This window comes from Mobula hypostoma, chromosome 3 (assembly GCF_963921235.1).
Source record: "Mobula hypostoma chromosome 3, sMobHyp1.1, whole genome shotgun sequence".
Lineage (NCBI taxonomy): Eukaryota > Metazoa > Chordata > Chondrichthyes > Myliobatiformes > Myliobatidae > Mobula > Mobula hypostoma.
This window is the reverse complement of record NC_086099.1, coordinates 169,227,286-169,254,761: the sequence shown is the minus strand read 5'-3', so window position 1 is coordinate 169,254,761 and position 27,476 is coordinate 169,227,286. Positions and strand designations below refer to the sequence as shown.

Here is a 27,476-nt window from a genome sequence, read left to right as displayed (position 1 = left end):
GGCTGAATCACAATTAGAACATCAATTTATGGCTTGAAATGGATATTACAGGAAGAATTACTTTTTGATGTATACCTGATGCCAAGAAAAGGTCAAAGGTGCTAATGTAGACTACATACATACATGTGACATCTTTCACCTAGAAAATGTTCTCTGATGCGATCTACTCCAGGAAAACGTTATGTGTTACAAATGTGACCTAATTTCTTGGCTTTTGTCTGAAAGAACCTGGGTGTTGGAGATAAAGAGACTGAGAGAAGCAAAGACAGGATGAGGAGAGGACAGTTCAGAAGATGATGCGTAATTGGTTTCACATCCATATCACTCGAGCTGAATGTCTGCCTTCCATATTGATTCCTGATTTTGTAGAGGAACTTTATTTCAAGGGACTGTCCTTGAAAATGGTTATCAAACAGTCTAATGGTTCCAGAACCATAGATACAGAAATCTGAATTTATTTAAAAAATTGTTGAAGTCCAGAACTTTTTCATTGCAGGACTGTTCTGCTAAATATCCTAGTAGAATTAGTTAGTGAACTATGTGCTGATCCATCAACAAGATGACAGATATTATGTTCAGGAGTAGAAAACTAAAATTCAGTTTGAAGCAGCAGCAGATCGAGAGTCAGATGTACTTTTTCCAATAACATAACTTTTTTTCTTTCCCTGGGGTTCAAACCTGTGTTACCCATCGTCATATCTCACTGCAAGCATCTGCTCTGCCCTGCACGAACTGGAAGTGTCAAAGGATACTGTTTTCCAAATTGTGTTTAAGCACTGAATGAGGATCATGCATATCAATCAGCATTAATGCACACCAGAATTTCTGCATAATCTCTTCCCTATGTGACAAGAAAGTTGTATTGTTGGCTTCTAGCAGATTTGTACTGATCTGTTTTGCATGCAGTATTCACTGATAATTGTGCCTGAATTCTTAACGTATGTCCCAGGGTAAAATTCTGCACCAGGCACACAAATTTAAGTTTGCCTTCTAGTATAAGTACTGGAAGGTTCATACCAGGATGGTATCCCTTTCAACAGTACATCAGAACAATACAAAAACATACTGGTCTGTCAAACATCAAGCAGATACTTGCTAGTGATTACATTGCCCATATTATATTTCCACGAAACAGATGAAGGGTAAGAAACAAGTTCCCCTGATCGCCTCCTTCCACCTGACAACACTCCTCAGTCAATGGATTATCTTAACAATTTCCACCGATGTCCACAAGATTCTACCTTGCCCTTCCGGCATTTTGAAAGGATCACTGCCTTCGTGACTCCTTGGTTTTCTCTGCTAGCACTTCATATCTTATTGTACTTTCTCATGCAGCCACAAGAGGTGCAATATCTGTCCTTTCACCTCTTCCCTTCTCACCATCCAGAGATCCAATCAGTTCTTCCAGGTGAAGCAACAAAGCACTTCCCCTTCTATTCGACTGCACTCATTCAACGTTCTCCATACAGCCTACTCTAAGATGGAAAAACAAAATACAGGCGGAATGATTGCTTTGCGGAACATATACTTTCTATCTGCAGAAGCCACCCCGAGTTGCCTCTTGCCTTCCATTTAAGTTTGTTGCCTACTCACACTTTGGTCTTTCTAATTGATGGCCTCCTACACTGTTACAATAAGGCCAGACACATTGCTTGAGTACTAACACCTTTTCTTTGTTGAGGTACGCTGCAGTCTGCAGGACTCAAAAGCAAATCCTTCAACTATTAACAACTCACTCTTTGTTTCTGCTTATGTCAGAACTAGTCATTTTGACTTAGATTTTCTTTTTTTTTTCTTTTTTATATATTTTGGCCTGCTGGGCATGATCCACAGCCTTCTCATTATCAGGATATTATGTAGACAAGGAAGCTTAACCTGTCTGTGACTGTTTCTTAACTGTTACTCTACAATATCATCCTTTCAGAGACATTCCCTATGTTTCACTCACCCTTCCTCCACCTTCTCTGCAATCCAAAACCAACACTTTTTTTTCACTTCTCCACATTTTGTCACAACGGCGGGGCATGGGGAGCAAGGGTGGACCCAAATGCAAGACACATCTTGTGAGGTTACCTAAATTTAGTTTATTGTTCGAAACCAGAAGAGCAAGGCAGGAGTAGGAATAGCGAACAGGACAAGGACTACGATTAGGCTGGGACCAAGGGTCTGGGCTTGGACTCGGAATCGGCTCCCAGAACTAGAGGAGACATGAAGAGGCTAAGGTATGGACTCCGAGCCTGAGACTGAGCAAGGACCCAGTACCTGGGTCTTGCCTCTGGCTCGAACCCCAGAACCAGGCAAGGACATGACATGGGCTAGGGAGAGGAGGAACATGGAAAACAGAGCCTCGGTCTCGGGAGAGCAGGTACACGGAACCATGGACACATACACAGAACACAGAGTCGGGACACCTCCTTGGGTACAGGACATAGGGCCGGGACTCGCACACAGAGAGCCGGGACCCCTCCTTGGGTATAGGACATAGGGCTGGGACTCATAACCCTCTGCGGGGAAATGGCAAGACGGCCTGACTTACCCCACGGAGGTGAGGACAAGACAAGACAAGACATGACTCCCCGCAGGGCGATGGCAAGACGGCCAGACTTACCCCCCACGGAGGCAAGGACCAGACAAGACAAGACATGACCCCCCACGGAGCAACGGCAAGACGGTCTGACTTACCCCACGGGGGAGAGGACAAGACAAGACAAGACCAACACGAATGAACACCAGACAGTACCTATCTAGCTCCGGTGGTGGAACTAGACTGAAGTGCAGGTGGGGGCTGCAGACGAGGGCTAGAGGTGAGAGGGGCAGAGAAGGGATTCAGACAAGGGGGCAGGACAGGAATCACAGACCACCAAGGCCAGGACTTAACTCAGAACTGGGAAGCCGCCAGGGCCGGGACTTGGTGCTTGAATGCCGCCAGGGCCAGGACTTGACTTGGAGCCTCCGGGTAGTGGCGAGCTCTCGACTCGGCCCGGGAACAGTAGTCAGCGGCCTTAACTGACGGACCCACCTTGGCGAGGAAACTTTGTAGGCTCGCTTTGGCGAGGTAACTGGACAGGGTTGCTCTGGTGAGGAAAAGGCGAATTACCAGCACTCACTTCGGCAGAGACTAGGCTGGCTCCGGCCAGATGACATTGGCACACCGTACCTTAGATTACTTTGCAGACGCTCCCACGCTGAACGGCTGAAAGCCGGAGACTATAAACTACCGGTTCAGCCGAGTGTTAATTGCCTCTAATCACCAAGGTCGAGGGACACGGGAAAACAGGAAATCAACGGTCCAGATCGTAACATAAACAAGCTAAATTTAAAGGGACCCCAATCCGAACCATGACACATTTCTAATGAGGGACCCATTGCTGCCCTCTCCAAAGATGCTGCGTGACCTGCTGAGTGTTTTCAGCATTTGTCTTTTTTCCTTTCAGTAATACATATTCATTTGTGAAATTGTGCAGTTCATTAATATGTAATTCCTCTTAACCAGGAGTTCCCAACTTTTTTTATGCCATGGAGCCTCACCACTAACCAAAGGGTCCATGGACTTCAAGTTGGAACCATGGCTTTTCACCCATTAATTTCGGAAGAAAATGTGGTGGGCATCACATGGGTATGGAGAGGATGTTTCTTCTGGTGGGGGTATCTAGAACGAGAGGGCACAGCCTCAAAATTGAGGTGCGACCTTTTAGAACAGAAGTAAGGAGGAATTTCTTTTTAGCCAGAGAGGGGTGAATCTGTGGAATGCTTTGCCACAGACTGCAGTGGAGGCCAATCTGTGGGTATATTTAAAGTGAAAGTTGATAGATTCTTGATTGGTTGGGGCATCAAGGGATATGGTGAGAAGGCAGGTTTTTGGGGTTGAATGGGATCCAGGATCTGCCATGATGAAATAGTGGAGTGGGCTTGATGGGTTGAATGGCCTAATTCTGCCCCTATGTCTAATGGTCTTATGATCAGTGACAGGGCCTTGCTCATTTTGACAGTTCCCAGTCAGTTGCCTTTCTCATGCCAGTACCGAGAGAATCACACATCCAGTGCTACTTGTACGAGGCACATTCTGTCACAGAAGCACATGATGTAAGCAATATAAAAAATGTCTCCTTGTAATTTTTGGCGCATCAGAGCCACTTCCATGAAATAGTTATTAGAGATCAAAGAAAAGTAAGACCAGATGCGACTTTTAGTGTGGCCTCTTGGAAATGTGATTGACTGTATTAGTAGTGCCATAAGTTAGAAAAAAAGAACAGAAACCATTGCAAGAACAATAGGAAGAGATGTTATATTAGAAAGAAAGCAACAAAAACAAAGGAAAAAGTAATAGAGAAAGCAACATTTAAATGGTGGCACTGAGAAATTATATTAGTGTTCAAAAATTTTCTACAAATACATCTGGAATATTTCAGTTAAGAGTATATTAATAACAGAAGGAAGTGTTTATTGTTTATTTTTCAGTGTGCAATTAATACACACGTATATGTAAGCATTCATGGAAAAAATAAGATGACATAGCAAAGTGACTTCATTACTCTGCAAGTAGGTTTTTAATAAGCTCTGTAGTATTCATCCATGGAGAACAAGAAGGTTTTAGCTTCAACATGTGTTATATACTGAGTTAGTTGGTCATCTGCGGGTACTATTACTGCCCTCTATATCAGATGAATGAGGATATGGCTCTATTAATGGGAGTCTTTTCTGATTGGCTGCTGACTAGTGGTTTTCCACAGGGGTTGGACTGAGTCTGCTACTTTTCATGTTATACGTTATTAATCTGGATGACAGAATTCATGGCTTCCTGGCCACCTTTGCAGATGATACAAGATAAGTGGAGGAGCAGGTGGTGCTGAGGAAGTGGGGTCTGTAGAAGAACAAATACAGAGATGAGGAAAATGGGCAACGAATACAGTGTAGGGGAGTGTATGGCCATGCACTTTGATAGGAGGAATAAGGAGTATACAATTTTCTAAATGGGGAGCAAATTCAGAAATCAGAGGTGCAAAGCAAGTTGGAACTGCTTGTGCAGAATTCTCTAAAGGTTAACTTGCAGGCAGAGTTGATAGTAAGGAAGACAAGGGGGAAATCCTAAACCTTTATAAAGCATTGGTCAGACCACATTTGGAGTGCTGTGAGCAGATTTAGGACCCATTTCTAGGGAAGAATGTGCAGGTATCGGAGACGGATCACGAGGTTTACAAGGATGATCCTGGAACTGAAAGTGTTACCGTAGAGGAGCATTTGATGGCCCTGGGACTGTACTCTCTGGAGATTAGAAGAATAGAGGGGGTTCTCACTGAAATCTACTGAAAAATGGGAGTCTTGTACCATAGGGGACAGCCTCAGAATAGAAGGATGTCCCTTTAGACTAGAGATAAGGAGGAATTTCTTTAGGTGGTGAATCTGTGGAATTCATTGCAACAGATGGCTGTGGATGGCAAGTTATTTTTTTAATTTAAAGTTTGATAGGTTCTTAATTAGTAAGGGCATCAAAAGTTATGGGGAGAAGGCTGGAGAATTGTGTTGAGGGGAAAAATAAATCAGTCATGATGGAAAGGTGGAACAGACTTAATGGGCCAAATGACCCAATTCCTATGTCTTATGATCTTATGGTCTTATTGTCTTATTAATGTAACTGATTAATATTCAGTGATTAATTACTGTCAGAACTGTGGAGCATATTTATTAAAGAAATAATTAAGATCGACTATGACATTCTTTGTGGTGACTATTTTGTTAACATACACTACTGAGCATATATCAAAGAGTGGTGAAAGAAGGATGCCCTTTGAAAGAGCATGCCTTGTCTGATACTTTCAGACAATGCCTTCTCTTTCCAAGGGCATCCTTTTGGTAGTGGATTGAATCATCCATTCCCTGAGAAATGTACTCCACTATAAATCAGTATTTGAAAAAGTTGGGAAGCAAGAGTGAGAAAGGGAAGGGAGAAGATCCAAATTTAATTTAAAATAATTTATTCCAAGTATACCAGACAGATTGGGGTGCATTGGAGAATGACTAAGAGCAATATAACCCATGGAGTCTGATCTCTGAGAGGCATAAAAAAGTGCAGCACTACTCCACGACTCTTTGTTGAATAGCCAGGGAATACTGTAACAACATAACTGGCAATAGACACAAGGCTGCAGAAGTCCTCTGGTTATTCACTCTCTTAATCTTTGCAGTTTCTTGATTTCTTTGCTCATGAAGCTGAATGAAGCAAGTAGGAATGAATCATATTTGTTTTCTAACTCCTGTTGAAAATTCAACTACCTTCAATTGGAGGGAATTAAAAAAAAGCAAAATTGTGAAATAGAATGTGTAAAGAGAAATATGATGTTATTTTTGAATATATTCACAATGTTATTTACAGATTCACTAGCAATAACATGCCAAAAGATTTTCTCATCATAGCATATTTAAGATAAGGAAATTACCTCATTAGCATCAATTCCATTATTGACAGACCAAGTTGTCTGGAAATATTCCAGCATTCGTTGTTTTAGTTGCTTCGGTAGATGGTGAACCCGGATGAAATCCTTTAAATCTTTAATTCTGTGGTGATACAGAGACCACCTAGAGTACATGCGCTGAATGATAGCAGTTACATTTCCAAAGACCAGTGCATGCATCAATGCTAAGGAGAGAAAGAAAATAGAAGTGTAACTCGGTTGAACATAGTAATGAATAATGTTGGCCAAATCATTCCGTTTGTTAGAATATCAACAAAAACTTACATATTTTAGCAGGTCTGTAGTTATAAACAATTCCTTAAATTCAACTGCTGCAGCAACAGACCTGACCAGTTCCCCTCCACAACCTCCCTTCACTGTCTAGTGGAAATGATCCTCACACTCAACAATTTTTCTTTTGGCTCCTCCAAATTACCACAAACTCAAGATTTATGTAGCCAATGGCATCCACATGAGCCCCAGTGATGTCGGCCTCTTCATTGGCTACATGGAACAGTCCACATTCCAGGCCTTCCCCGGTAATGCTCCCCAACTCTTTCTGCACTACATTGATGACTGCACTGGTGAGCATGTTGAGCTTGTCAGTTTCAACAACTTTGCCTCCAACTTCCATGCTGCCCTTAAATTCACTTGCTCCATTTTTGACACCTTTCTTGATCTCTCTGTCTGGAGACAAACTGTCTACCGATATCTTTTATAAACCTACCAACTCCCATAGCTAAAAGACGAGATCTGCAGATGCTGCATATCCAAGCAATGGACACAAAATGCTGGAGGAGCTCAGCAGACCAGTCAGCATCTATTGAAAAGAGTAAATGGCCGACGCTTTGGGTCAAGAGCCTTCATCTGGACTGGAAAAAAGGATGAGAAGTTAGAGCAACAAGGTGGGAGGACAGGAGGAGGCAGTCAAGGTGGTAGGTGATAAGTGAAGTCGGGAGAGGGGAGGGGTGAAGTAAAGACCTGGGAAGTTGATAGGTGAAAGAGATAAAGGGCTGGAGGAGGGGGAATCTGATAGGAGACCATGGATGAAAGGAAAGGGGGAGGAGTTCCAGAGGGAGATAATGGACGGGTTAGGAGATAAGTCAAGAGAAGGAAACCGGAATGGGAATGGTGAAGGTGGGTGGGGGAATTACTGGAAGATGAAGAAAACAATATACATGCCATCAGTTGGAGGCTACCTAGAAGGAATATAAGGTGTTACTCCTCCAACGTGAGTGTGGCCTCATGGCAGCAGTAGAGAGACATGATGGATTGTGAATAGGAAGCAGAATTGAACTGGGTGGCCACTGGGAGATTCCACTTTATCTGGTGGACAGAGTGTATGCGCTCAGCACAGTGGCCAATAGGACCCCATTAAGGAGCACCAGGCCTTTGTCACCATGACTGACCTTATTAGCCATCACTGATCTAATTAACTCTGGGGATCTCCCATCCACTGCCACTCATAGTTCCCTTAGCCCTCACCTCCTGTTTCTACCTCCTATCCAAGATCCACAAACCTGTCTGTCCAGGTCAACCCATTGTTTCTGCTTGTTCCTGCCCCACCAAACTTATATCCGCATACCTCAACTCTGTTTTATTCCCCCCACCCTTGGTTCAGTCCCTTCCTACCTACATCCGTGACATTTCACATGCTCAGGACCTTTTCAATGACTTCAGGTTCCCTGACCCTGATTGTCTCATTTTCACCATGGATGTCCAGTCCCTATACACCTCCATCCCTTATTAGGATGGCCTTCAAGCTCTCCGCTTCTTTCTATATAACAGACCCAACCTGTTCTCCTCCACCACCATTCTCCTCCATCTGGTGGCGTTAGTTCTCACTCTCAATAGTTACTCCTCTGGCTCCTCCCACTTCCTCCAAATCAAGGGCACTCACATGGGTCCCAGCTACGTTTGCCTTTTTGCTAGCTATGTGGAGCAGTCTACATTCCAAACCTACTCCAGTATCACTCCCCAACTTTTCCTATGCTACATCAATGACTACATTGGGGCTGCTTCCTGCATCCATGCTGAGCTCATTGACTTCCTCAAATTTGCCTCCAACTTCCACCCCACCCTCAAATTTACCCGGTCCATTTCTGTAACCAATCTCCCCTTTCAAACTCTGGAGACAGTTTATCCACTAATATCTTTTATAGACCCACTGATTCTCACAGCTACCTGGACTAAACCTTTTCCCACCCTGTCATTTTTAAAAATGCCACCCCTTCTCTCATTTCCTCCGTCTCCACTGCATCAGCTTTCAGAATAAGGCTTTTCATTCCAGAACTAATGAGACGCTCTCCTTCTTCAAAGAGAAAGGCTTTCCTTCCTCCACCGTCAATGCAGTCCTCACCCACATCTCTCCCATTTCGTGCCTGTCTGCTCTTACCCCATCCTCCCACCACCTCATCAAGGATAGGGTTCCTCTTGTCCTCACCTATCACCCTAGTAGTCTCCATGTCCAGCACATAATTCTTCATAACCTCTACCTTCTCCAATGGGGTCCCACCACCAAGCACAAATTTCCCTTACCCCTCCCCCCTCCGTTTCCTCTTACTGCAGGGATCACTCCCTACACGACTCCCCTGTCCATTCGTCCCTCCCCACTGATCTCCCACCTGCCACTTATTGTTGCAAGCAAAACAAATGCCATAACTGCCCCTACACCTCCTCCCTCACTACCATTCAGGGTACAAAACAGTCCTTCCAAGTGAGGTGACTCTTCACCTGTGAATCTGTTGGAGTCACCTACTGTATCCGGTGCTCCCAGTGTGGTCTCCTGTACAATGGTGAGACCCAATGTAGATTAGGAGACCATTTTGCTGAGCTCCTATGCTCCATCCACCAGAAAAAGTGGGATCTCCCAGTGGCCACCCACCTAAATTCTACTTCCCATTCTCATTTCAACTGTGATGAGGCCATACTCAGGTTGGAGGAGCAATAGCTTATATACCATCTGGATAGCCTCCAACTTGATGGCATGAATATTGATTTCTTGAATTTCCGGTAATTGCTTCCCCCCACCCCCCCCTCACCTTCACTATTCCCATTCCCTTCTCAGTTTATCTCCTTACCTGCCCATCACCTCCCTTTAGTGCCCTTCCCCCATCCCTCTCTTCCATGGTCTTCCACCCTCTCCAGGCCTTTCTCTCTTTCACCTAACAACTTCCCACCTCTTTACTTCACCCCCTCCCCTCTCCCAGTTACACCCATCACCTACTACCTTGTACTTCCTCCTCCCCTTTCCACACATACTTGCTTTAACTTTTCATCTTATTTTTTTCCAGTCCTGATGAAGGGTCTTGGCCTGAAACATTGGTTGTTTACTATTTTCCATAAATGCTGCCTGGCCTGCTGAATTCCTGCAGCATTTTATGTGTGTTGCTTGAACTCCCATAGCTATCTTGACTATAACTCTTCCCACCCTGTCACCTGTAAAATTCCTTCATCTTGGCCACATCTGTTCCCAGGAAAAGGCTTTCCTTTCCAGGACATCAGAGGTGTCCTCCTCCTTCAAAGACTGGTGTTTCTCTTCCTCCACCATTGATGCTGCCCTCATCTACATCTTCTCCATTTCCCGAACATTCACCCTTTAGGTAGCCTCCGACCTGATGGCATGAACATGATTTCTCTAACTTCTGGTAATTTCCCCCCTCCTCCTTCAATTCCCTTCTCTGCCCCCACCTTATCTCTTATCTTTTCCTCACTTGTCTATCACTTCCCCTGGTGCCCCTCCTCCTTCACTTTCTTCCATAGTCCATTCCCATTTCCTATCACACCCCTTCTCCTCTAGCCCTTTACCTTTTCCATCTATCACTTCCCAGCTTCTTACTTCATCCCCAATCTTCCATCCATCTGGCTTCACCCATCACCCATTCCCCCTGGGAATGCATGGGCTTCCTTCTGATGCTTTGGAATCCTCCCACGTCCCAAAGGTGGAATGGTTGTTAGATTAATTGGCTACTCGAAGTTATCCCTAGCATAGGTGGATAGTGGGAGAATGGGAATATCTGAAAGGACTCGTTACAAGGAAAAAAGAAACAAACTGCTGGAGGAACTCCAGGTAAAGCAGAGGGTTGGTCGAAGAGATGATCATAGGTCCTCATATTGCAAAGAAGAAGATTAGGGAATATGACTGATGGGATTGGTCTCAGATCTTACATGGTTCCAATGGGCCAAGTAGTCTTTTTCATTGTTACAAAATTTAATATGATAGTTCGGGTGCAGTTCAAATAGACTATAAAGTGCAAGATCATAACAAGTTAGATGTGAAGTCATAAATCTATCTAGGGAACATTTGATAGTCTTATAAAAGTGTGATAGAAGCAGTCCATGTGTATTTGTGGTCCTGATGTTTTGAGAAGCTCAAACACACAACAGGTATTCACTTTGCAGACTTTTCTAGAATGTCAGCAAGATTCCCAAGCCTGGCATTTTATTAAATAAGTCAGTAAGGGTGGCCTTTAATTAAGATCAGAAAGGGGTAAAAATCAATTTGGACACAAGTGCTAAGAGCATTGTATTGATCCATATGTGCCTCACTAGACATTCACTTCCATTATCATCTAAGAAGCTAAACATCAGCTAAGCTTATTTCAGGTTATTGATGCAATATAACAAATTTTGTATGAGCTTCAAAAATTTTATTTTCATTCTGTATATTATATGCACAAAAATTATATCTGAGTTCGACCAATGTCATAGAAATGAATGGACAAACCCCCTATCAGCATTGTGCAGATGGAAAAGATCTTCTCTGCTTCAGTGTTGGCAGAGACATTTCCAAATCCCACACTGGTCAGGCTGCTGAGGGTGAAGTAAAGGGCAGCAATATAGGCACTTCTGATTCCAGGTCCTCCCATTGTGTTATTGTCAAAGTATGGAGTTTCGAGACGTTTGCCCAGTTCGTGCAGCCAACCTATAATCATAGATTACAAATTGAATAAAATCAGCAATTGCCATTGGAATTTACCCTTTGCATTTAAGACTTATAAACCCAGTTTTAGAGTAGGCTATTCACACTTCAAATGTTTGATTAACACCATATCTTTATTTGTACTCTGTGTTCCACGATCCCCATGATTTACCAATATCTTTAAAATCTCAAACTTGAAGAATTCAATTAATTCAATTTTGATCAATAAACCATAGATTTAAAGCATATGAATGATACAATGTTCAGGGGTGGTGATGGAGGGAGGTACAATGGAGACATTCAAATGGCTCTAGAAAGGCACATGTATGTGCAGAGAATGGAGGATTATGCACCATGTACAGGCAGAAGGGATTAAGTGTCATAAGCTTAATTAGTTTAGCACAACATTATTGTCCAAAATGCCTGTTAAGGTGCTATACTGCTCTATGTCATAATATTTAGGTGAAGAATGTGGCCTGAATTATGAGTCTAATACGGTCCTTGTTGTATCTCTTATTTATTAAGTTATTCAGATACCACTGAGGATCATGAGCAGGTCAAGTCTCATTTCTATAGTGGAGGTGGAACAGATATAGCTTCATCATTTACACAACCCAGGAGCCTAACACAGTCTTCGATGTCCTCTAGAGAAAACTAAAAATCATCTGACCCAAGATCTTTCAGATGCTAAATGGAGACATGCTGCTCTGTGGAATTGACCCTCTTTGCACTTACTTTATGGTAGTGAACAAAAAAGCAATATGAAGTCCATTTTCTCTGTTGTTTTCCCTAACCAGATTTGGAAGTTTTTGTGAGGAGTGATGGATCAGTAACATTAACAACCCACTGTTAAGATCACAGCCTTAAATGTTTATCTGTTGTTCCATCTTAAGGCCAGCAATATGTTAATTGCTTTTGTAGAGTACTCTTAACGAAAATGTGCATAGGGTTGCTGAGATGATGTTTGTTGATGGAGAATGACTAAATTTCAACATTTTATTTGCATGACGTTGAAATTTGCAGCTGATGGGTAACTTCAGGTTTGCTATTAATACTTAGCTGTTCTCCTGGCTTGAGCAATTAGGATTACTGTTACAAATGGGTAAACTCTGGGAACCAAAGTGTATCTAAAGCCACATAAACTGCAACAGCTCACCATTCCAATTATAGCAACACACACAAAATGCTCGAGGAACTCAGGAGGACAGGCAGCATCTATGGAAAAGAGTAAACAGTCGATGTTTCGGGCCGAGACCCTTCAGCAGGACTGACCAAAAAAAGATGAGTTAAAAGGTGGGGAGAGGGGAGGGAGAAATAGGTGAAACTAGGAGGGGAAGGGGTGAAGTAGAGAGATGGGAAGTTGATTGGTGAAAGAGATACAGGCATAGAGAAGGGGGAATCTAATAGGAGAGGGCAGAAGGCCATGGAAAAAAGAAAAGGGATGAGGATCCTTTCTTTCTTTCATGGCTTCTGTCCTCTCCTATTAGATTCCCCTCTTTCTTTCTTCCTTGGAGATAGTGAAGCCTCCACATTACATCATTGATTTCATATTCTAGCCCTCTCAAAAAGAATGCTAACATTGTATTTGACTCCTTCACCACCGACTCAACCTGAAAATTAACTTTTAGGGAATCCTGCACGAAGACTCCCAAGTCCTTTTGCAACTCAGATATTTGAATTTTCTCTCCATTTTGAAAATAGTCTACACTTTTAATTCTTCAACCTAAGTGCACAGCCAAACAATTTCCAACGCTCTATTCCATCTGCCACTTCATTGTCTATTCTCCTAATCTGTCTAAGTTGTACTACAGCCTCCCTACTTCCTCAAAACTATATGCCCTTCCACGTATTTTCATATTATCTGCAAACTTGATCACAAAACCATCAATTGCATCATACAAATCATTGACATATAAGTAAGAAGAAACAGTACTAACACACAGAACCCTGTGAAAAACCACTAGTCACCGGCAGTCAAACAGAAAATGCTCCCTACATTCCCACCCTTTGCCTCCTGTCAATCAGCCAATGCTCTATTCATGCTAGTATCTTTCCTATAATACCATGGGGTCTTAGCTTGTTAAGCTGCCTCATGTGTGACTCCTTGTCAAAGACCTTCTGAAAATCCAAGTACACAATGTTCTCTGATTCTCCTTTGTCTATCCTGCTTGATATTTCTTCAAAGAATTCCAATAGATTTGTCAGACAAGTTTTTCCCTTAAGGAATCCAAGCTGACTTCAGCTTACTTTATCATATGCCTCAAGTACCCTGAAACCACATCCTTAACAGTCGACTCTGACATCTGCCCAACCACTGAGATCAGACTAATTGGCCCGTGGTTTTCTTTCTTCTGCCTCTCTCTCTTCTTGAAGAATGGAGTGATATTTTCAATTTGTCAGACCTCCAGAACCATGCCAGAATCTATTAATTCTTGAAAAATCATTACCTCTTCAAGGATCCTAGGGTGTGAAACATCTGGTCCAGGTGGTTTATCTACATTCAGGCCTTTCAGTTCCCAAGCACATTCTCCCTAATAATGGCAAATTCACGCATTTCTGCTCCCTAACACTCTTGGACTTCTGACATACATTTAGTGTCTTCCACAGTGTGACGGGATCCTGAATTATCCCTATGAACTGTGCTTTTAAAAAGAGAGAGAGAGAGTTGTTCAACACAGACATCTTGTTATTAAGAGAGAGAGGCGAAGACTGCTTGAGATGATGCTATGGTTTCTCTACAGCGTGTTTACACTTTTGCAAGAACATTACCGGCTTCTATGTTCCTACAGAGAGAGAAGGGAGGAGCTACTTGATGGACAGCTGGTGTTCAGCACAACAGTATTTAAACCAGCATGATTCATTATTTCAGAGGACACACAGATGCACAAGGGGGTGGTGAAGATATCTCTATCCTGTCCAGGTGCCGACGAGTGGGGGACTGAGGATCGATTCTGAGGAATCGATCTGTGATTATTAGTGTGTGAAAGAGCAACCCTGTGGAGTCTAATAGTGTGTCTAACCCTCGCCTGGGTTGGTAGACCATCACTCGAAGACGGTGCTCTTAAGTTGATCAAGTTTGGCTAACTTGGAAGTTTCGGAGGACAACGGGAAGATCGACGGCATCGGCTCACCTGAAGACTCAAACCCGTCTCTCTCCCAATCACTGCTCAATTCAATACCACGAACTGAACTGAACTTTACTTATCACCGTAAGACTGTAACCATTTACCCCTAGGCTTGAAGAAGCTTGGTTTCTATATTTCCACACACACACACACACACACACACACACACATATATAATCATTGCTAACCTATTTGATTTATCTGATTTTATATACTGTATTGCGTAGTTACTAATAAATACCAATAGTTAATAGCAATACCAGACTCCAAAGTGTTTTCTATTTCTGCTGGTTCTTTAACCCATCATGGGGTACGTGATAACAGATATAAAATACTTCTTCAGTTTGTCCACCATTTTCTTGTCCCCCATTTCTACCTATCCAGCATCATTTTCCATCATTTCCGATATTTACTCTGACTTTTCATTCACTCTTTGTATATCTGAAGAAATTTTGGTATCCTCTTTTTGGCCAGCTTACCATTGTATTTCTCCAACTTCCGCTAATGCCCCACCTCCCCCTCGTACCCCATCCATTATTTATACACACACATTCTTTCTCTCACTCTCCTTTTTCTCCCTCTGTCCCTCTGACTATACCCCTTGCCCATCCTCTGGGTTTTCCCACCCCTCCCCCTTTTCCTTCTCCCTGGGCCTCCTGTCCCATGATCCTCTCATATCCCTTTTGCCAATCACCTGTCCAGCTCTTGGCTCCATCCCTCCCCCTCCTGTCTTCTCCTATCATTTTGGATCTCCCCCTCCCCCTCCCATTTTCAAACCTCTTACTAGCTTTTCCTTCAGTTAGTCCTGACAAAGGGTCTCGGCCTGAAACGTCGACTGTACCTCTTCCTAAAGATGCTGCCTGGCCTGCTGCATTCACCAGCAACTTTGATGTGTGTTGCTTGAATTTCCAGCATCTGCAGAATTCCTCGTGTTACCATTGCATTCTATCTTTTCCCTCTTAATGACTTCTTTAGTTGCCTTCTGTTGGTTTTTAAAAGCTTCCTAATCCTCTAACTTCCCACTAATTTTTGCTCTATTATATGCCTTCTCTTTGGCTTTTATGTTGGCTTTGAATTCCCTTGTCAGCCACGGATTTGTCATCTTGCCTTTGGAATACTTCTTCTTTGGGATGTATCTATCCTGTGCCTTTTGAATTTTTCCCAGAAATTCCAGCCTTTGCTGCTCTGCCCCTTCCAAACAGCTTTGGCCAGCTCCTCTCTCATGCCTCTGCAATTTCCTTTACTCTACTGTCATAATGATATATCTGACTTTAGATTAACTCTCTCAATTTACAGGGTGAATTCTATCGTATTATGATCACTGGCCTCTAATGGTTCCTTTACCTTAAGCTTTCTAATCAGTTCCAGATCACTGTACAACAATCAGTCCAGAATAGCTGACCCCTAGCAGGCTCAACCATGAGCTGCTCTAAAATACATCTTGTAAGCATTCTACAAATTCCCCCTCTTGGGATCCAGCAGCATCCTAATTTTCTCAACCTACCTGCATATTGAAATCCCCCATAACTATCACAACGTTGCCCTTTTTAGTAGTCTCACTATACACTGCATTTGTTTTGTAAGTCAATTGCCCTATCACTCCGGTTTCCATCCTCCTACCAAATTAGTTTAAACACTCTCAAACAGTTCTGGCAAACCTGCCCGCAAGGGTATTGGTCTCCCTCGGGTTCAGGTTTAACCCGTCCCTTTTGCACAGGTCATAGCTTCCCCAGAAGAGATCCCAATGATCCAGAAATCTGAACTCCTGCTCTTGCACCGGTTCCTCAGCCACGCATTTATCTGCCAAACGCATCTATTCTTACCCTCACTGGTGCATGGCACAGTCAGCAACCCAGCGGTTGCTACCCTGGGAGTCTGCTTGTCATCTTTCTACATAGCTCCCTAAAATCTCTCTTCAGGACCTCCTTGCCCTTCCTACCTTTATCATTGATGCCAATATGTAATAAGACTTCTGGCTGCTCACACTCCCCCTTTAGAATGCTGTTGTGGTCCCAATCCAAGTCATCCCTGACATTAGCACCTTGGAGGCAACATACCATAAGACCATAAGACATAGGAGCAGAATTAGGCCATTCAGACCATTGCGTCTGTTCTGCCATTCCATCATGGCTGATCCCGGATCACACTCAATCCCACAGACCTGCCTTCTCGCTATATCCTTTGATGCCCTGACTGATCAGAAAACAATCAACATCAGCTTTAAATATACCCATGGACTTGGCCTCCATCATAGTCTGTGGCAGAGCAATTCACAGAGTCACTAATCTCTGGCTTAAAAAAAAATCCTCCTTATCTCTGTTTTAAAGGGTTGCCCTTCAGTTTTGAGGCTGTGCCCTCTAGTTCTGGATACCCCCACCAAAGGAAACATTCTCTCCACATCTACCCTATCTTGTCCTTTCAACATTTGGTAGTTTTCAATGAGATCCTCCCGCATTCTTCTAAATTTCAGTGAGTACAGGCCCAAAGTTGCCAAATGCTCCTCATATGTTAACCTCTTCATTACCAGAATCATCCTCGTGAACCTCCTCTGGACTCTCTCCAATGACAACACATCCTTTCTGAAATATGGAGCCTAAAACTGTTGACAATACTCCAAATGTGGCCTGACTAGTGTCTTATAAAGGCTCAGTGTTATCTCCTTGCTTTTATATTCTATTCCCCTTGAAATAAATGCTAAAATTGCATTTGCCTTCTTTAGCACAGACTCAACCTGTAAAGTAACCTTCTGGGAGTCTTCCACAAGGACTCCTAAGTCCTTCTGCACCTCTGATGTTTGAACCTTTTCCCCATTTAGATAATAGTTCACACTATTGTTCCTTTAACCAAAATGCGTTATTATACAGTTCTCAATACTGTATTCCATCTGCCACTTTTTTGCCCATTCTTCCCATTTGTCTAAGTCCTGCTACAATCGCATTGCTTCCTCAGCACTACCTACCTCTCCACCTATCTTCGTATCATCCGCAAACTTTGCCACAAAGCCATCAATTCCATTATCTAAATCATTAACAAACAATGTGAAAAGCAGTGGTTCCAATAGTGATCCCGAGGAACACCACTTGTCACCAGTAGCCAACCAGAAAGGGCCCCTTTTATTCCCACTTCCTGCTTCCTGCCTGTCAACCATTCTGCTACCCATACCAGTATCTTTCCTGTAACGTTAAGCAGCCTCCAGGCATCTCTATCATGCCCACAGAATCTCATCTCTATTCTTCTAACTATGGACTCTCCTATCACTACTGCAGTCCTCTTCACCTCTCTACCTCTCTTTTCTCCTGAGCCACAGCACCAGACTCATTGCCAGAGAGCCAGTCACTGCGGTTCCCTCTTGTTAGGTTGCTCCCCTCAATAGTAATCAATACGGTATACTTTTATTGAAGAGAGTGGTCACAGATATACTGTGTACTGACTGCCCATTTTCCTTCGCCCAGTTACCTGCCTCCCTGTAGCACCTATCTGTCATTTCCTCAGGTCATTGAGCTCCAGTTCCTTAACACGTTTCTGAGGAGCTGCAGCTCAGTGTACCTGGTGCCGATGTGGTTACCTGAGAGGCTATAGGCCTCCCAGAATTCCTATATCTTACACAAAGAACATAACACTCTCTCTGGAGTCACTCTCACTGCTCTAACTTTGCCCTAGCAGACAAGGAATGAAGAATCAAGAATGATCTCGCCTAAGCCTGATGAGCCGAAGACAAAGCCTCCCCACTCTAACACTGGCCCATTCCAACAATGGTCATTGTGCTTTCCCCTGCATTATTTTTATTCCCCCTTGCTAATGAATCCCATTCACTGATTGCCCACAGTTTAAACTCAGAAAACTGCAGCAAAGCTCTGCTTCTTAATCTTCGATTGTGGACCTGTGTGAAGTTGCCTCCTGTCATGCTCACGTTCACTGATGGGCCGCAGTTCAAATTCTGAAAACAGGCACAAAGCATTGCTTTTTTGATCATGAATTGCAGACCTGTGGGAAGTCACCTCTTGTTCTCACACTCCGGTTCACTGATTGGCTGCAGGTCAAACTCCCAAGATTTCCTTGGTCCCTCTCTTCCCTTCCAGCCAAATCCAACAGGCCACTATCATTCCCTCTGACTTCACAGTTGAGATTAGTGTGCAGAAACACCATCTAAAACCTTCTGTTGGTGCACTTCTTGTTGATAACCGGAAGGAAACAATCTGGCCTATCACATCTACACCAGCTCAATACAAGAGCAATCCATCTGCAGCTGCTCATCTAATCCCATGACAAATTGTTTCTCTGTGAGTGTGTAACATAAACATAAGAGTATAACAATGAGGAAGAAATGATAAGCATGCAATTTGGTGTATCATGTCCATTCATGGACACAACAATTTAAAATAGATGTAAATAGGGTACGAGAAGGTGCAGAAGACATTTAAGCTGATGATTCCAGTGATGAGGCACTTTGTTACTTGTATAGGATGGAGAGGCTGGGACTGTTATCCTGGGATTGGAGAAGGTTATGATGAAATCTGACAGAATTAATTAAAATTCTACAGGGTAGGTAGAGTGAAATTGTTCCAATTGGAAAAAAAGGTGAAGGGGACATGGAATGTTTGGTAAAAGAATCAAAGTGACTTGAGGAAATACCCTTTATACAGCAAGTAGTTAGGGTCTGGCATGTACTCCCAGCATAGTACTGGAGGCAGATGCAATTGCAGTGTTCAAATTGAAGTTGGATAGGTGTTTGAAAGAAACAAATTGAAAGAGGAGGGGAGTACAACCAGTTGAATTGTTCTTTTGCATTGAATTACTACAGGTTCAATGGGCCAAATGGCCTGTGCTTTAACCATTCTGTGATCCTGTCGTACTTTCGAGGCACATGAGTCATGGTGAATCCATGGGAGAGAAGAACCTTTGGAGGTAGCCTCTGTATCCCTTTAAGAACTACTGATACAGTCATGCTCGGCAAGGCAGGATTAGTATTAAGACCCACATTTGCAAATACAGGTTGCCTGTTGTCTGTTTTAGACACGTTTTCCGGATGAGCTACCTTCATCAGTATATGCAACTATATTGACTGAAGTTTTGTTTAAATAATGCAGACAGATCAGGTTACCTTACAAGATCATTCCATAACCTAGGGCTTTTTTCAGAAAAGAAGTTGCCACAAATAATATTTCAATTAAAGACTGTGCACTGACTTACGTCTCAATGTATCAAATATTTTCTTTGCTAGCATATTGCAAGTTGAATTTACTTAGACTTCAGGTTGGCATATCTTGCCCCTGTATTATAAACTTCAAGTAGAGTACTGGTATAATTGAAGAAAGTAAAAGCTATTTAGACAGAATAATCTTAAACAGCCTTTTAGGCAGTGATGAGAGCAGCATGATGGTTTGATAGGTGGTGTCTTCTTTCCATTTTCATTGTGCCCCCTATGAAAACACTCAGATTTCTTAGGTGCTCCTTCTTCATTTTAATTGCTGATGAGGTAGAGTTTTTTCCATTGGTTCAGGATGTTCCATTCATAATAAGTCTGGAGAACACCTTTGAATCATTTCCCCTGTCGACCTGCTAATTTTTCACTGCAGTATAGCTTGGGGTATGGAGTTCCTGCATCACAAGTCTGACTGAGTTCAGTGCAGTGTCAGGACACTGACTGTGATTAGATCCTTAGTACTAGATTCCCAAAAGAACAATATTCCTTCAAATATTGGATCAAACTCCAGGGTACTTCCTTAAAGTGATCATGGAATTTTCTTCCTGAGACAATCAGGGATAACATGAGACCTTCCAAAAGTAATATAAAATATTCATTTATCATTATGAAAATCTTTTGTATTACGTAACATATTTATTTCTCATTACTAATATTTCTCAAGTACCCTATTCATTTTGAAATCAGCAATTTCACATTTTCTTTATTTTTTTAAGTTATCAACTTCGATGTGCACTACAGTGCTGGAATCTGATGGGCTGTATAGAGTTAATGTTAACTCGTTGATGTGACAAGGACTTTGTGTCCTGTAAATTTGGACTCAGTCTGCCTTCATAATGTAAAGATTAGCAGGAGGCCACACGGCAGGCTGCTGTTTCTCTTAGATAGTCAAAGCTGTCATTAGCAATTTGTGTAACTTTGATAGTGTGGAAGGTTGGCTGTGAGTTGGCTCTCACCGCAATATCTCCTACAATCAACCCCAGTGAAAGCAAAACTGGAGCAAAAACATCAAATTCACAGTAAAAGTAAATCAACATATTTCTAAATGAAACCATCAGTCTTTCATTTGGATTTTTGCATAGTATCAAAAAACTGCAAGGAAATACAGAGTACTAGAGCTTTCTGGATATTCTTCTGCAGTGCAGAGCTGCTGCACATAAGCCCCAGTGCTTCAAAGTCACTGCATGCACTGCCAGGGGGTAGGGAGATTTTGGAAATAATCAAGCTGCGTGACAAAGAATAACAATGCATTCACAGATGGCAGAAATAAAGCATTAGAACTACTGTCTGCTCTGGCCTCTAGATGACTTGTTTATCTGAAGTTGTCAATCTTTGATGAATAAGGCATTTGAAAAGACCGTGGCAAGTTGAAATTGTTCCTGTCAAACCTTACTAAGCATTGCTGAAGTGGAAGCAATCATGACGTTTACAGCAATTTCCATTTATTCTTAAAACAAGAGAAATTGAAGTATATAATACGTTGTTCAGGGGCTTAAAATAATTACTACCACCAAATTACTTTCACTAATTATCAAATATGATTTTTTAATGTAAGTGAAATTTAGAAAAAAGATCTGATTCCTTTGAATTTTTATGGCCTCTCTGATATTTTGTACATTGGAAATGTCAGTTCTAGATGGTAAAACAGGGACAGACATCTGCAGAATGGAAAACACTGTTTGCATCCAAATCGGAGGGAAACTTCCTCTCCTGCACCCTTAGGTGGCCACTGCAAACTGCTTATGAACTTAATAGACTAGTTGCAAACTGCCATGTCTGATTGAGAAACCCTCCATTTTTCAAATTACAGTCAATAGTCTGTGTCCAGGTAAATAATTTGTGTTAAGTTTTGTTACTCCAGAAATTAATCAAAAGAAAAAACATGGGGAAAATGGGATGAATATGTGTTCAACTTTCATTATTAATTCCATTAAAACATGCAGATATTACGTGGTGGTGTAACGACATATGCCATTCATGTACATATAACCCATAATGAAATATGCAAACCACAAAGAATGCTTAATCAAACAATATATTTACAATATTACTGAAGTACTACTGAAATATTAAATACACAACACTCCTCTCTGCTTTGCAATAAACACCAACTCAATAAAGACTGCATAACAGCTTATGTATGTACATATATACCGTACACTGTATAATACAACTACTACATAGACATCCACAGCCTAGTAAATGTTAAATTGTCTCATTCAGGCCTAAAGATTTAATTGTTGTGCAGAATTTCTAACTTTCCTGGGATAACATAGTTCCTGACAGGGGGATCGGGGGTGGGTGAGGGTCACTCTGGTTGGCAGGTGAGACTTGAGGCTGTGAAACAATCTCAGATTCTGCGCCTCCTCCACGGTGCTTGTAGGAGTTGAATCTGGGACTACAGGAAGTGGTCCTGACAGCTCTGAGCTCCTTTCTTCTGGACGTGTTGGCATCCAGAACAGTGCATAGCAGCATGCCCGGTATGCTGATCTGTCCCAGGCCACCAGACAAAGCTTTGAGCCAATGCTGTCATTTTGACCACGCCCAGATGACCGGCATGTAGCTCCTCCAACACTTTAGCTCTCAGCTTGGATGGTACAACAACTCTCAATCCCCACATAAGACACCCCCTGACAAGAACAAGCTCATTCTGGTTGTATAAAAGTAGAGAAACTGTAAGTTCTGCTGCACATTCCAGCCATTTTGAGTGGCCATATAGACCTGAGAGAGTGTGGGGTCTTTTCTGGTTTCCCTTTGGATCATCTCTGCCATAAAAGGGAGACTTTTGATTGCATTGGGGAGAATACATCAAGGGGAGTGTCCTCTTTTGTAAATTTTCCAAAGGTAAACAGGACAATCCATCAGCATTTCCATGATTAGTCGTCCTCTTAAATTCAATCTTGTACTTGTGTCCTCCAAGAAACAGAGCCCATCTTGCATTTGTGCTGTTAGTGGAACACCCTTCTCTGGATTAAAATTAGCCACCAGTGGCTGACGATCAGTAACAGAATGTTTTACACACCACACCAGAAACAAGACCTCTCTGTCAACCTGTGTGTATATTTCCTCTGTACTGGTAGGGGAACGTGATGCATTCACTTCCATCACTCATTGGAAGTGACATGACTGCACTTATACCACAAAGATAGGCATCACAGGGAAGCTTCACTGGACGATGTGGATCATGATGTGAGAGTTCAGTGTCTGACATCACCATTTTCTTTACTTGTTGGAAAGACACCTCACACTGCTTTGTCTATTGCCATTTCTTGATCTGTAGTAATGAGTTCATGGGGTGGAGTACAGTAGCCTGGCTTGGCAGGAACTTGTTATTGTAATTGACAAATCCTAAAAAAGACCACATTGTACCATATCGTTTGGCGTCAGGGCACCCACCACTGCTTGAATTTTCACAGCACACTTGTGTAATCCTTGTGCATCAATGCTGCTGCTTGATTTAAAGAATTCACACTTGCTTCATCATGCTCTGAGCACATGGTCTTCAAATCTTTTTAACACAGTCGTAAAACATTCCTCATCACCCTCACCAGTAACAATGATGTCACCCAGGTAACACTGAGCGCATGAACAGCTTTGCAGCTCCGTCCTGGTCCATAGCTTTTGACCGGAGTGCAGATGCAGATGCTAATGCAAAAATAAGCCTATTATAGCGATAAGGCACTTTGTGAGTGTTTAGTCTCCTCATCTAAGAAAGGATGTGCTGACATTGGAGAGGGTTCAAAGGAGATTCACAAAAATGATTCCAAGGTTGAAGGGCTTGTCATATGAGGAGCATTTGATGGTTCTGCATCTGTACTCACTGGAATTCAGAAGAATGAGGGTAGATCTTATTGAAACCTCTCGAATGTTGAAAGACCTTGATATAGGGCCAGTTTAAGATGCGTTACCTACTGGTTTGAATGACAGCTTTCTGGTGGCCGATGAAACAAAGAGGCAACTAAATACCTCATTATTCACCCTTTTTCTGATGTACAATTGTTGCAAACAGTGCACTGTGGCTTCTTTGTTGGATTTGAGAGGAATTGTATGTACAATCTGGCAGTTTTGCGGTGTGACTGGAGTCTTGTTGGGGCAGAACGGTTGTGGCATGTCTGGGCTGGAGTCGCTGGAGCAGAATTAGAGGCTATTTGGTGCAGCAGAGCTGAGACGTGGAAAGAATCGAGGTTTGATCAGTTTACGTGCTGAACCAAATGGGAAAGGGTCAGTTGCTGGCCTTCTCCAGGCACCCAATCCCAAGTGCAAGGAATGACCTGAGGTTTGAACAACTTGAGCACTGAGCCGGATTAAAATAGTAGGGGTCTCGGGGTCGGTGGTGAGGAATGGGCCAGTTCAGCTCGTTGCTCTGCAGGGTTTGCTAGACTGGGGCCTTCTGAATCCGAGTCGGCTGCAGTGATGTCTGGTGTTGTGAGCTTCTGTTCTGAATGCTATTTGCTTGCTTTGTTTGCACAACTTGTTTTCTTTCTTCTCCCTCTCTGCACATTGCATGTTTGACAGTCTTTTTTGGTTTTTAATGGGTTCTGTGGGGTTCTTTATTTTATGGCTGCCTGTAAGGAAATGAATCCCAAGGTTGTATAAAGTATACTTACTTCAATAATAAATGTGCTGTGGACTGTGAACTTGGAGAGGATGCTTCCTAACGTGGGGTGTCCTGGACCAGAGGGCACAGACTCAGTATAGAGGGATGTCCATTTGTAACGGAAATGAGGAGGAATTTCTTCAGTCAGAGAATGGTGAATCTGGGGAACTTATTGCCACAGGCTGCTGTGGAGGTTAAGTCATTGGGTATATTTTTAAGATAGAAGTTGATAGATTTTTGATTTGTCCAGGCATGAAGGGTTAAAGGGTGAAGACAGGAGACTGGGGCTGAGAGAGAAATGGATCAGCCATGATGAAATCGTGGAACAGACTCAATGGGCCAAATGGCCTAATTCTGCTCCTACATCTTGTGGAGTTCAGTTTTCTGCCAGTGACAATGTGGATTCCTTAGGCTGCTCCAATTTTCACTCTGTTCAAAGACTTGTTTGTTGCTAGATAAATTGGCACTGCAAAATGACAGGTTAGTTGGCACAATTGAGTTGATGGGAATGTGGGGAAAATCAATGGAATCAGTGTAGAATGACTGTAAGTGGATTTGCAATGGTCAGTCTGGACTTGGTGGGCTGAAGTGTTTGCTTCCATACCGTATCAATTCATGGCCATAAATTGTCTATATCTACCCTGGGAGACAAATGGACAAATGTCTCCTACTGTGTTGTTATCCTCACAAAATATGATATAATGTAAAAGGAAAAGAAAGTTTCCTTTCTTTTTCCTGAGTAAGGGGGAAGTTTTGATTGTACCAATTTAGGATTTAATGCAGTCAGCAAAGATGTTGAATAGAGTTCTGCATTGGGAAGTAGAGTAAAATTAAATACATGGCTCTGGAGAAAATCATACAGAAACAATGGATCACTACCTCCCCTCCCCAACCCAAGACAAAACACACAAGCATTTTGTTCAACTGACATAAAATCTCAACGAAATTCAATTCTCAGAAGAAGTTTGCATTCTGAGTGAAATAAAGAAAATGTTGTTGGAACAACTAGTCTAATGTGTCCTTTTGCCAGTGAACAAATTGCTTGCTGTGTAAGCTGCCATCATATATAATAGACTTTTACAATGCTACTTGTTCCCATTCATTGGAACTTCCAGCTTACAACTCAATACAATTTGTTTGCGAAGCATTTCAAAACAGAACTTATAAGGGAGACAGAATATCCATATGCATTTCAACCACGTGAAGTTTCCTTTCTTCTGGCAGTGGACCAGTTGGCTAATACCATTTATATTTAAGTATAAATGTTTGCTCTCCTTCACACTGAGAAGATATCAACATCACTAGACATTGTACTTTTGCCCTTTGTAAGCATTGTAAAAAGTTATTTGTTCAAAGTCTTTTCTTCACAATAAGCCAAGAATCTAACATACAATAGAATGGATTCCATTAATTATTTAATAGAATTGAAGAGATTTGGTATGTCAACAAATACGCTCAAAAACCTCTATAGTTGTACCGTGGAGAGCACTCTGACAGGCTGCAGCACTGTCTGGTATGGAGGGGCTACTGCACAGAACTGAAAGAAGCTGCAGAGGGTTGTAAATCTAGTCAGCTCCATCCTGGGCACTAGCCTACAAAGTATCCAGGACATCGTTAGGGAGCGGTGTCTCAGAAAGGATGCATCCATTATTAAGGATATCCAGCACCCAGGGCATGCCCTTTTCCCACTGTTACCATCAGGTAGGAGATACAGAATCCTTAAAGCACACACTCAGAGATTCAGGAACAGCTTCTTCCCCTCTTCCATCTGATTCCTGAATGGACATTGAAGCTTTGGACACTACCTCACTTTTTTTAATATACAGTATTTCTGTTTTTGTACATTTGTTTAAATCTATTCAATATATGTAATTGCTTTACTTGTTTATTTATTATTGTTTTATTTTGTTTATTATTATTATTCTCTCTCTGCTCGATTATGTATTGCATTGAACTGCTGCTGCTAAGTTCACGTCACATGCCAGTGATAGTAAACCTCATTCTGATTCTGATTCTGATTTTGTTTTACCCTGAACATGTAGTATACTATAACTCCGCAGAACAACATTTAAAAGATTTAGTTATCACAAGTTAGCAGATGAAATTCTGTGCAAGTTATATTCTCAAACTTCCAGTTTGCTAAAGTGGAGCTCAAATCAGAGAATTAAGAGTATCGTACGTACTTCAGTGTCTGACCTGTTGTTCTTTCAAATATGATTCTAAGTGCAGAAGGTTTCGATTTGTTTTCTTAGCATCATTCAAGAACGGATATATATGTTACCATTGAGGAAGTAGATAAATGATCTGTAATAAATCACTGTTTAAAAGATTGCATTAAAATTGTGCAGGAATGAGAGGACTTACCAATGTCCCATGTATGTGGGTCGTTGCCCTCAATTTCAATCTTGCCAATAACATACCAGATGCATGCCATCCAGTGAGCCAACAATGCAAACATGGACATAAGCAGAGTTAGAACGATTGTGCTGTGCTGAGAGTATCGGTCCAACTTCTGCAGTAGTCTTAACAGACGTAACAGGCGCACAGTTTTTAGAAGGTGAACAATTGAAACCTGCCAACAAAAGTGAAAAAACACAGAGGGTCAGCAATGGTTTCACTGTAAGTGATAGGAGAATTAAGGTTGTAAAAGAGTTTATAAGGTTCCCTTATGAAGGATTTATTAATAACAAATGAAATATCTTTACTACTGAACTATTATTACTGCATTTCCCTTACTCACCTCAGTTAGTGCAAAAAACATTCATAACCACAGCCTCTGAATTCCATTAAACATGCACATTTTTAATACCTCAATTCCATCATTAAATTTTTGAAGCTGATATTCAGTATAATTGCCAAATATTTTAAAAAATGTTGCTATAGCATATACTCTATGAATTACGAAGATTATCCCTCAATAGCATAAAAATATTGGTTGGATTGTCCTTGACTCAACCCACTGCCGTCCTCATCCACCTGGACTTCCTCCAGATGTGCGTGGCTAGAAAACCTGACAGGGATTCTGCAAATTCTGACCGGGACTCAGGTAGCATACCTTCAGGCCCTATCTCTGGAATGCACTGAGAGCATTTGATGACTATCCAAGGCTTTTTAATTGCCTTTAAATAGCCGTGATTGCCCGAGACATTTAAATAGCACATAATTGCAGTTAAATAAAATA

General features: G+C 42.1%; 1 protein-coding gene across 1 annotated transcript in view; it reads right to left on the bottom strand.

The window, feature by feature from the left end:
* Positions 1–27,476, bottom strand: part of kcnh8 (potassium voltage-gated channel, subfamily H (eag-related), member 8) — a 460,036-nt gene that overhangs the window by 121,977 nt on the left and 310,583 nt on the right. The window contains exons 7-9 of the mRNA XM_063042495.1: positions 26,660–26,867; positions 11,176–11,373; positions 6,435–6,634 (exon numbers count right to left, since the gene is read on the bottom strand). Coding sequence (XP_062898565.1) covers positions 6,435–6,634; positions 11,176–11,373; positions 26,660–26,867 — 606 coding nt within the window. The remainder of the gene's footprint in view (positions 1–6,434; positions 6,635–11,175; positions 11,374–26,659; positions 26,868–27,476) is intronic.